The following is a 12,275-nucleotide window of genomic DNA, read 5'->3' on the forward strand; positions in this document are numbered from 1 at the left end:
TAATGCTTGAAGGACTGTCCTTGCAGTCAGCACGGACTGATGAGATAGTTGATGGAAGTAAAGTGATAGACTCTTTTGTTTGTCCGGGGTTAAAAAGGCCATCAGGGCTGCTGTATTCAGTCTCACACCCAGAAAGCACATGTCTTGAGAGGGTACTAGACTGGACTTTATTTCGTTCACAGAATACCCTAGGCATCTTAGCACTGCTATAACATATTCCAGATGCTGTAGAAGGTCTTCCTTTTCTTGAGCCAGAATCAGGCAGTCGTCCAAGTAAGGATAGATTTGAATTCCTTTTAGCCTGAAGTAAGCTATCACTGGAGCCAGAACCTTTGTGAATACTCTGGGCAGTAGATAAGCCAAAGGGCAATGCAGAGAACTGATAATGAGAATTTCCAGCTCGAAAACGCAGATACTTCCTGCAACCTAGTCTTATAGGCACATGAAGGTAAGCTTCCTTGAGATCTAAAGTTACCATCCAGTGATCTTTGCCCAGCAGAGGTAAAAGCTGTTGTAACGTCAACATCTTGAACTTGGGAATGTCCAGATAAGTGTTGAGGATAGATAAATCCAAAATTGGTCTCCACGTGTTCCCCTTCTTTGGTACTAGGAACAGGTGAGAATAAAATCCTAGGCCCCTTTCTGATACAGGGACTGGCTGAATGGCCCCTATTTGGAGTAACAGAGAAACTTGCTTGTGAGCCTCTTTCCTTTGTGGAGGAGGAACGTCTGGCATGCCTTTGAAAGGGGGCAATGTATGGAAATAAAACCTGTAACCGTGGTGAATGATATCCAACACCCATCTGTCTTGAGTAATTAAATCCCAATTTTCTTTGAAAAGAGACAGTCTTCCTCCCAAAGGAGCTGCCAGGCGAGAATCTACTGGCAGCTGAAAAGGCAGGTCATTGGGTCTGTTTACGAAAGGACTGACCCTGCCCTCACCAGAAGTCTGAGCAGGTGAACTCCCTGTTCTAGGCCTAAAAGAACCTTGAGCTCTGCCCCTACCACGTCTAGACCTACCCCTAGACTGGGAATCATAAGCAGGATATGTCCATCCCTTAGTAGGCCAATTTCTACTAAACTTCGGTGGCTGCACCTGCAAAAATCTTTAACAGTTTGCATAGACTTAGCTTTGTCCTCCATTTTCTTTAAAACTGCTTCCACAGGCGAACCAAACAACACATCAGACTGTAAAGGAGCATCCAAAATCCTTGTCTTAACATGCTCAGCTAAATTCTGATCCCTCAACCAGGCATGCCTGCGAAGAACAGAACTAGTGGCAGCCACCCTCGAGGAGGCCTGTACAGCATCAAAACCACATTGCAAAGAATGCTTACCCACTTGTTCAGACACATGAACTAAATCCAGCAACTCTTTACACTCAATACCTTCCGCCAAAGCATCCACCTTAGATTTCAATTGTGAAAGGAGATAATTTTGATATTTTAGCATGTGAAACTGACAATTCAACGCCCTCATGGCTAAAGTGGAAGAAGTATACACTTTCTTTCCCCATCTATCCAAAGCCCTTGCCTCTTTATCAGTAGGAACAGGGTTTTTAACAACAGAGGCCTTAACACCTTTAGGTCCCTGAGAAACAGTTTCCGGGTCTGCCCTAGGACTCTTAAAAGATACTTATGAGCTTCAGGCACCCTATAGTACCTATCAGGTTTAACAGGAGCAGGAGGCAAAGAATCAGGGTTCAGGGAAGCCTCTGCAAAAACATCCTCCACCACATTCAACACAGGAGGTATAGCTAAGGGCCTATGCTGGGGTAAAAACAAGAATTCCCTAAGCCTTTTCCTGGAATCAGAGTAATCTTGGCCTTCCCATTTAAAGTGCTCCCTCATGGAATGCAGAGTCTCTGAAAATGAGAAATTCTCAGGAGGAGAAGCTGTAGGAGTGGAATCATCCACATCAGAATCAGAATAAGGAGGATACTCCTGCACGTCTTCCGCAGAAGACTCAGAAGCCTCTGAACACTGTTCAAAACTCTCAAACTCAGGTTCCACCCTAGGCCTCTTATCAGGAGGGGGCATAGAACCTCTAATCAGAGTAATCAAATCTTCTGCCATTTTAAGCATATGTTTCTTAGGCACAGAACCTGAAGTGCTAGGAGAAGCCCCCACTGAAGCTAAACTTGGCCTACCTCTCAAAGAAGTCTTGGAAACAGAAGGAGAGGCTCTAACTACCTTGGGAAGAGAGGGAAGAACAGTTACCTGAGAAGCCCCTCAGCCTGGCCTACCTCCTGAGAAGGCACATCCTGCAACAGTAAAGTCTCTGCCTGAGACTCCAAAGAAACTCCTGGCAAAACCTCTGGCTCCACTGAGCCTTCTAAAGAACCGACGTCCGGGACTGTCGGTTCAGCAACCCTAGGCTTTGCTGTTTTGTCCTTGCGCTTTTTGGACGAAGCGGGCGACGGAGCATCCAACGGCATTTTATAATTACAACGCTTCCCAAACACTAACCTGGCACAGTCTAACCGTCTCTTAATAGTGCGTTTGTTAAATCTAGCACAAGAGCGGCATCCAACAACGTCGTGCTCAGGCCCTAAACAAGGTATACACAAGGTATGGTAATCCCTATGAGGTATCTGTTTCCCACAAGAAATACAGTTATTCACTTTTTCTGACATCCGGTTAAATACTGAGGCAAGAAAAACCAAAATGTTCCCCAACGGGTACTTAGCCAACTTTGATTCGGTCTGAAACTCCGACTTCAGAAAATTTCAGAATGCCAACCTGCACTCGCAAAACTGCTTCTGCATCGGACCATGCGGCAAAAAAGACTGAGGATATGACGTCGGTCATGCGCATTAGTACCCTGACGTACTGACGTCAGTCTAATGCGCCCTGACCGACGTCAGCCGTATACTTTGGTATTCGGGCCGACTGGACAGCGGACTACCCAATAGTTAGGACTGCAGCAATGTGGAATGAAGAACATCTGGCTTCCTTCCACACTCGCTGAGAGATCAACTCAATGAGCTCATTGCCGGGCAGAGTCACTCAGGATACAGATGGGCTAGACCCAAATGCCTCCAGGAATACCAATTCCTCTTGGGAAGGGTTATCAGTAGACCAACCACCCCTTTTCTTAAGGATCTCCAAAATGTCTCCAAAGGAGATGTCATCAGGTAGTGATCTTGGGGAACCTTCCCCTTCATCTAAATCAGTATCTTCTGTGACTGACTCCTGTGGGGAGTCTATGTGCTGCCTCCTGCATATCCTCTTCCTATGGACGTCTTCAGTGGGGTGCCCCAGAGAAGTATCAGAAGATATAAGGATACCCTGTTGGGTGGCCTGGAGACTTTGGGCTGGCTGTCGCTGTGGAGTACAGTGATGAGGCTCATGGCACAAAGACACATGGAAACCAGATGTCTGATTCAAGTGGGGTGAAATCATCTGAATTCTGGAGGAGAATACTCTTTCTATTACATCTAAGGCAGAATGCCCCTGGAAGAAGGAAGCTGAGGGAGCTGAGAAGGCATGCTTCCAGACCATCAGCTCCCTCTGAACTGAGGGCAGCCTACCCAAGACAGAAGTTAGAGCCAGGCTGTCCAACGTCTTGGCCCTGAGTGGCCAAGATGGCTCTGACAGCTTCGGCGTTGACTCTAGCACTTCAGAGGCAACAATGGCACTTCGACTCTGGAGTCATCTGGCTGCGACATGTTTGGAGCCAGTCCACTCAGAGAAAGTATCGAATCCAAACATACAACCATCTTTGGCTCCAATACAGAAGTCCTGGAAGGCTCAGATCCAAGCCAAGATGGGTGGAGTGATACTAATGATGGTGCCCTGATCCAAAGGAGTAGGAACTGGGAGAACTCCCATCTGTATCCGTGCCAAGAGAAACTTCCCCATCATTCTATCCAAATCTGCCTCTGTAAGATTCCTAGAAGAAAGGTAAGAAGCAGCTAATGAAGGAAATCTCGAGTGTTGGTGCCTCTCTAAAAAGGAGTAGGTAGCCAAGAGGGGACTGGGTCCAGACAGGATGCATAATGTGTCTGGGAGAGCTCTTTTGGCTCTAAGAGAATCGGATCCGATGAGGAGGATTTGGTCTTCGGATCTGACTGTTTTGAGATCTTCCAGGCTGGATCCTTGTTCGGATCGGAAGAAAGAGTGGGGGATCCAGAATGTTCAGATAGTCATTTTCTCGACTCTTTTTGGCCTGCCTTGTAGGTATGAGCTCCAGCCAGTGACTCTGAAAAAGTTGTTGGGAGAAGTCCCTACAAAATCAATTTATTTTTTCTATCAACCAAGATTTCCATATTTCATAAAGGAATTTCAAATGGGCAGGGCCCACACAATATACACAAGAGTCATGGGCATCAGACAAAGGGATCTTGTGCCCACATACTTTACAAGTTTTGAAACCTGAAGACTATTATACTTATAAAACAGTAAAGGAAAATAAGGCAGAAAAGTTTTTTTTTTTTTTAATGTTAGGAAAGAAAGGAAAAATTAACAACGTTAGAAAAAATTTTCCTTAACGGTAGAAGAAAAAGTCTGGGAAAAATTACCAACAATGGTATCAAGATATGCAAAAAAAAATTTTTTATCAAGATATGCAGAAGAAAAACATGTTGGGATAAGAGAGGCTAGTTTAGAAAAATGTAAGAAGTATAAAATAGAAAACACACTAGAAAGGGAGAAAGATATAACACCCAAGAACTTTTATATCTCACTAAATGCTTGAGAGCTGACAGCAACCACGTCCATATGCGAATGCAGCAAAAGAGATCTGGGGTATGGAGGGAAACTACAGCATTATGGGTAAGGGAGGAGCTCTAGAGTTTGCAGTAGCCACGAGCTGTAAAAAGTGGCTGATTCGGATCCAAGCCCACATGTTGTGGAATGAATGAAAACTGACATCATCAGATCTTATGTTCTGTCAAAAAAGGATGCCACCTTAATGGAGAACTACAAGGTTCTATTTGTGATTCTTTTCATAGTTTGCTATCATATGGCAATAGCAACATGTATTTAAGGCAGACACTTTATCTCCTCCTAGGCTGAGAGCTTTTCAATGTAGGTCACATGCATCAATTACAATAAGGTCATTTAAAAAGAAAAAACTAACCTTCAAGACTTGGTGCACTAATGCCCACATTAAATCAGGTCTCTTACCTGCTGTCTGAAGAGTGGAAGTTTATCATCCAAAGGATCTTTTCTCATCATTCTCTTTTCAGTTAATTGGTTAATCTCAGCATTGACTTTGTGAATCTATAACAACAAAATAGCAAACTTTGCAGTTATAATTATTAATAATGAAGAATTTGACCTGCTATCTTAAGAGTGAAAGTATGTCATCTATGGGGTCACTTTTTATCATTTTTTCAAACACTTGGCTATTTTCAGCACTGCCTTCACAAATGCAGAATATGATGTCATAGTGATCAAAACTGAAACTTCAGACAAGCAGTCTGAACTAAGAAAGTTTATCATCCACTGAACCATTTCTCATAATTCTCTTTTAAAACAGTTGCTCAACCTAAGCAACAAACACAATTTACATATTTAAAAAACACATCCACAAAAAACAATTCAACAAAACTGATCCATTAAACTGGATTGAAACCAGGACTCCGGGTTAAAAGGAAGGCAAGCTACACACATCGTCATACAGGCAGCACCCCCTGCATCCCCTTACTTATTATAACCTACACTAAGTTTGTACACCCTTGGAGAAAGTAAGAAATCATCTCAACTAAATGCATTCTTAGACCAGTCCTGATGAAAACAGATTAAAAAACATTTTAAATAAGTAAACATATATTCTTCATGAATCTAGTAAATCAAACTACACAATCTAATGTTATAAAGATCAATAATGAAGACTGTGTAATAGGAAAACTGGACAAAAAATAAGTCAGAGAATGCCAATTAATTATTTAGCCTCTTGTGTTATCAATGATATTCATAATTCCCTGGTTATAAAGCTAAGTAAAGATTCCTATAATAAGAATCCATTAAATATTACACGTACTGCTCTACACTCTTAACAGGAAGAGTGCCTCTGCTGTCTCCTATTCTGCATTTTTATCTTCCTCACTTGTTGCTACCCATCCTTTTCGCAGGTTAGCTCTTATTTTTAGCAAATAGCCTGTCTGTACTATGGAACAAAATTAACTCTCAGTGCCATGGCTTACTATACTGCAATTAGAGCAACACTAGCATAAACAGAGAATAATGAAAAGACCACAGTACAGCAACAAATCCCTGTTACACCCACACATTAACATACTCTATTTTTTTTCTTTTCTGTAAAGTACAGTTGTGTGAACACAATCATTTGACAACAAAGGTTCACAAGCAGAACACTACTGCAGAGATTATAAACTCAGTGGGATACAGCGACAGATTGAAATCGGCCAACTAGTTTCATCTGTTTGCAGCAGTCTGACATCACTATGGGTTCACAGATAAACAATATTAAAGCATGACTGTTATAGGTCACATTTACAAACCCTTAGTTTGTTTGAATAAGACACTCAAAATAAATCTAAATCAAGCAACAGCTCCAGTCAAAAGATGTCAGCAAAATAGAAATACTAAGCATAAAGTTCTGTGTTTATTAAAATAAAATCAAACATATTATTTGTGAAATAATACAGTAAATGAATAAAGGACACATAAGCAAAATCAGTTCTCTGCAAGATGAAAACTAACTTTACACCGAGATTTGTTTCCAGATCACTAAGCTATGCAAAAGCAGACAAAAGAGTATGGGAGCCTGCAGGCCAATAAGATACTGAAGACAGGAAGAGGACAACATGAGTCTGGCTTGCAGCAATGACAGTGGCTTTGTATTCGTGCATGTGATGCTAAGTTTCATAAGATAACCATTCAAAATCTTGTGACCTGCACTGCAAAGCCCTGAGATGTGGAGATAAAATTGTCAAAAATCAATAACTACAAATATTAAGTTTGAGACTGACATTTCTTGGACTATTCCCCAGAGGTATGGCTATCTCTGAGTTGGCATACACAAGTTCTTAGGGTCCACTGGGGGGTGCAAGGGTGCTTGACATGCTGCAACAAACAAGTTTAAAGGAAAACTATGTTTGATATTCGTTTTTCTCCTGTATGTTTGGTCTTTTTTTTTTTCTTTTCAGTCTTACATGACTTGGCAATATGTGAGTCTCATGATTTCAGTAGGGAGCCATGCTTTACTAACAAAAGTTTGACAATACCTTCTTCAGCTCACCATTTACCAACCTGACATTATTTAAATATGTGTGTGCATGTGTGTGTGTGTATATATATATATATATATATATATATATATATATAGATATATATATATATATACCAACTCCACAGTCGCACCACAGGGGATAAAAGGGGATAAACCTGAAAAGTTGCCACATGCTCACACAATGCAATACACGGTGATAAAACTCATCTTGAACAAACATCCTTGCACTGAAGATGTATGAAGGTAGAGTCATCAAAGACTTGTAGGTATGCTAGGAGCCATCTCTTTTACTCACACAACTAAACTCTGTTCGGCATAAAAATCACTGCTGCAGGAATCACAATGATTGGCAGATTGCCAAGTACTGTACCTTCTGCACACAGCTACAGGTGGGGATACCCTGCATTATACAAGCAGAAATGCCTGCACTGCCTCCAAACTAAGCATTTATTTTCTAAAACTTGATTAAAACAAGAAAAGATGTCTAAGTAGGTTCCTCATAAATACCCAGAACATACAAATTTTTTTTGAAAAAAGCACTAGACATTGCCACTTAGCTGGCAGAATGGGCTATAACTTCTGTTAATTACATCTATAATAACAGAATGCAATAAAATTAGCTATTCTTTTGGAAATTATATGTTTTGAAGTTAATTATCCTGTTTTCCTTTAGTAAATGATACAGACATCTAAACTGTTTCAGAGATTTTTTTTTTACTTTCCATGCAATACGTAAGTGACACATGGACATCCAGATTATGTAGTTTGTCTCTTCTGCTTTCATATTTGAGAAATATTGGAAACAAAAAGCCTTATTTAAAAAATAACTTAGAAGTTCACCTTCCAGACAACAAACATTATACAGCACTGTGTTGTACAAGCTTGAACACAAAACTGAAAAATAAATATGAGTGTTATTTGGAAAATTTCAGAAAAAATTATGTTAAACAGTATCCGTATTAACAGCTATAACTGATCGGGAAACTTTGGAAGTGTCAGTATAGTTTTCTATTGCAATATGCCACGTAACCACTTAACTATGCAAGCAAGCATGCATAATAATTTTTACTTAAAGTTTTAACCCTGTCCTAATAAGAATAAAGATATACCTCAGTATTCTCATTGATCATATACTCACCTTTCAAGCTGATGTGGAACATCAATCCAAAAAGTTCTAAGGCAGCTAAAAGAAGCCTACAAAATGTCCAACCTCCTGACACTAGAAGGGATATTGCACTGAATGTACTTCTACTATGTCATGAAACTGGCCTCCCTATTTTCACCTCAGTCTCCTCCCTCAACATCTCTACAAAAAACATCTAAGCTTTATACATCCTACACATAAAAAACAAAACAAAAAAAAAAAAAAAAAAAAAACACAGTGCCTCTACTGAAAAAGCTATCTGGTTCTCTGTTACCAAGAGCACTTCACTCCTCCTTAACTCCCACACTCAAACAATTACACAACTCCTACTACCCTCTACTTAGCAAAGTACAGATCCATTCTACTCCCACTTTCTCTGACACCACAATATCACACAACTTACAAGGTCTGCCTTTGTCTTTTCCATTGATGAAAAATCTTTTTCAAAGCTGGCCCCTGCAGCCCAGAATTGCCCTCTTGAAGAAGTGAGAAAGCTAGACAATTTGACACTATTTCCTCAGCAATTAAAGCCATGCCTTCAAAAACAATAGGAATGTGCCTATTGCAATACAGTATATTTATGCAGCTGCCATGTTGATTGATATTAACATTATCACTATAGTCCTATTTCTCCAAAGATCTCTGTAAGTGACAAACTTTAAATTGTTATGTAGTCACTATTATGTAATGTCCTTTGCAACATTCAATTGTAACTTTAACTAATACATTTTCAATTATATCATGTTTATGTCTAAATGTGCCTAAAGCTTGAGATGTGACTGAAATTGATCTTTGGGTTAGCTCACTCACCCGGTTTAACCAAATTTAATAAACAAACAAACAAATAAATAAATAAAGTTGCATAAGTGAAGCATAAAGGCTTCAAATAGACTGCTACAAATAAGGTGAAACAGAAAACCATTATCCCAAAAGCTAACAATAGCAAGTATGTGTGTGTATACATATAAAGGAGGCAACCCCCCACCGACCAGGCTACGCTCCTAGCATTTGCAACAATACATTCTCTCTAAGGTTCAACAACCTCAAAAAAAGAACGTGATTTTGTTAAAACTAAAGCAATGCACTCATCTACAACTTCATGTAAACTCATAATTAGAACATATTAATAGTAACGAATGAGCAAGACCCCTGCAGAAAGTACTTTTTGTATGTACTATTTTTTCCTGACTGTGCATATATTGCATTAATTTAGGAGATTTTTCAATATTCAGGCTTTCATGGTCAGCCTTATAAGATCAAAAGATATGATCTCTGTAATCAGAAACTCGCACAAAACAGCTATGGCATAAAGGAAACTTTCTCAAGAATATGCTTTCTTTGTGAAACTCTGTATAAGGCTTCTTACAAAGAAAGGTCAGCAGCTTTGAAATCCTTCCAGATAAAGTAGCTGCAAAAAAAATTTGTTTTGAAGAAAAATATCTGAGGTCTGTTACATAAACAGATCAGAAGGAGGCAAAGTAATTCTTAGTCACAAAGTTCATTTTTCAAACAAGTGAGACAGGATAACTTGGTTGCCTTAAAGGAAGGACCCCATTAATAGACTGTTTTACTGCTGCTATACAAAAAGAAACTGTATGATAAATAGCCAGACAAGCAACATTGACAAATGATACAACTTATCACTGAGGCATAAACTAAGTACTTTGAAGTATTTCGTTAGACAAGAAAGCTAGGTATTGAAAGGACTTATGTAGTGAACAGTAATCAAGACAATGTAGTTAAGCAACATACCACAGCAGTAGATTTTGAAGGAGAGGTCACTAACAGTGTATCATATTTATGTTTAGCACCTTTGCTTCCCTTTCATCTCATTGCCTTTAAATTGACTGAAACTTCAGCCAAATGAAACAAACTACAAGAACCTTCAGCTCTATTAAAACACTAAAAACATGCTTTTTGTTTTTTGTATGGGGCAAGCATGCCGACACCCCATCCATGCCATCCTTACTTATACAATTTAACAACCTGTCAGACAACCACAGAAGAAAGCAGAAAAGCCCCACCACAGTCACTACCAGTGTACAAACAGAAAACACATTAGCAGTGACTTCCAAAAGAGAAAGGGACTAGGGAGTTCAACACTGGCTAATACCCACCTTATGCTAATGCTGGTCTCAAACAAGCATTCCACTAAACCTTGTCTGGTAGATGAAGCTATGTCCTTCTCTATAAACACTGCAACGTTTTGTTGAATTATTAACTCACTCAACTTTTTTCCTTTTTTTTACCATTTCTACCACAGCGTCACATTTTTTAGCTCAGTTCCATTAAGTGGAGAAAACCACCACTTTTAATACATGCTAATAGCGTTTAGCTTTTACAGAACACTCTGGAGTTTTATCTGTCACATGGATATTTTGGCTTTACTTCAAAAGCATTTAGATGTATAACTGTAAAATCTGAAGAACTGTCTGAGATTCCTTTAAACATACTGATTCCATTCTTCTGATCAAAACAAAAATAAAACTTCCTTCCAACATTACATCTCAGTCTCTGTATAATTATCTGAGTCAGTCAACATAACAAACTCACTATAGGTTAGCAAGTCTAAATCCAAGGGCTTTCAGCTGATTTTCTCTTAGGCCCTGTCTCTTTGTTATTCAGTCCCACACCAGTCTCCCTCTCTCTCGCCAGCTCAGGCTATGGTCTCCATGACTTTGCCTGTCTTCCCTTTCCAAAAGATTCCAACATCTCTATCTCTCTCTTCATTCTGACCTCCATTTTCCCCATAAACAAGGCACGGTTGTGGGATCTTCCTCCCATAACACCCCATTACTGCAGTTTTGCATGTTCCATAGATTTCACTAGGGATATTATGTCACATCCACCCCGTAGTTCAGGCATGTAGGAATGAATAACACTGGTCAGAGAGAGACTTCATCAGCTGGAACATTACCTTCAGGGCAGAAGAGATAACTAAAGATAAACCCAATAATAGATTTGTTTCTTCAATTTTTAGGAAACCCGCATAATTTAGATTCCTTTTTACACTTTACTAGCAGCCATCCCTTACATCAGAAAAAAAAGCAGTGGTAAAAGGACAATTGGTTAGGGCTGCTAGGATGGTGTCTTATTTTTTTCTAATTTTTACTGGAATGTGAAAAATGAACGAACATGTTATTGAGAAGTTATTCGGAAATCTTTCTTACTGAAATTATGACTGAGGTGATTGCTAAGAGGGAATGTGGTACTTATACCCCACTTTTGTAGAATATGTATAGTTGTGAGGTTACTAACAAATCCCCATCTAGTAGCTGTGTGACAGCCTTTATTACCACGTGTAGTCTACATTTTGTAGTTTTTGGGAACATTATTCAAAGAAATTGGGGTGTTTTTAGTCATTTGGACAATATGGAGAAAACTTTGGAGGTTTCCCCTAGGTTTACAGTGGAGAAGGGCGTGTGTCTCAAGAAGTTGTTTGAGCACAATAATGTTGGACAGCACTAAAATCGAAGTAAATGGGAGACTTTTAACTTATTACAGCTGAGTGCACTGTTAGGTATTTCTGCAGTTAACTCCTACTGCGCCACTAGGCTTCAAATATTGGTTCTTCATATTTGCATTAATAATTCCAAAACCAAGCCACATACAAGGTATCAGAATATTTTATCTTGAAGCACACATGATGGCAAACACAACTGTATTGATATTTGACCTCTGTCAATGAGTATTTATTACAACTGTACGGTGATCACTTTATTTTTTAAAGGCTCAAGTCACACCCACTGGGAGTTAAAGGTACACACTCAAAAGAGCTGGACTGGAGAGAATGAGTTAAATGTGGTTGCTACAACATGTGTAAGTGCATGTTGAATACGTATGCTGTTACTGTGGGTAATATCACTATTAGCTCCAATGTTTACTGTAACTGTTATTCCAAGGCTATTGTATATATAGCTATTTGCCAGCA

At 39.5% G+C, this 12,275-nt stretch overlaps 1 protein-coding gene across 1 annotated transcript in view; it reads right to left on the bottom strand.

Moving 5' to 3' along the window:
- Positions 1 to 12,275, bottom strand: part of IFT81 (intraflagellar transport 81) — a 2,787,102-nt gene that overhangs the window by 1,487,612 nt on the left and 1,287,215 nt on the right. Inside the window, exon 10 of the mRNA XM_044068648.1 lies at positions 5,130 to 5,225. Coding sequence (XP_043924583.1) covers positions 5,130 to 5,225 — 96 coding nt within the window. The remainder of the gene's footprint in view (positions 1 to 5,129; positions 5,226 to 12,275) is intronic.

This window comes from Protopterus annectens, chromosome 4.part0 (assembly GCF_019279795.1).
Source record: "Protopterus annectens isolate FY-2018-M chromosome 4.part0, PAN1.0, whole genome shotgun sequence".
In the NCBI taxonomy this organism is placed as follows: Eukaryota; Metazoa; Chordata; order Ceratodontiformes; family Protopteridae; genus Protopterus; species Protopterus annectens.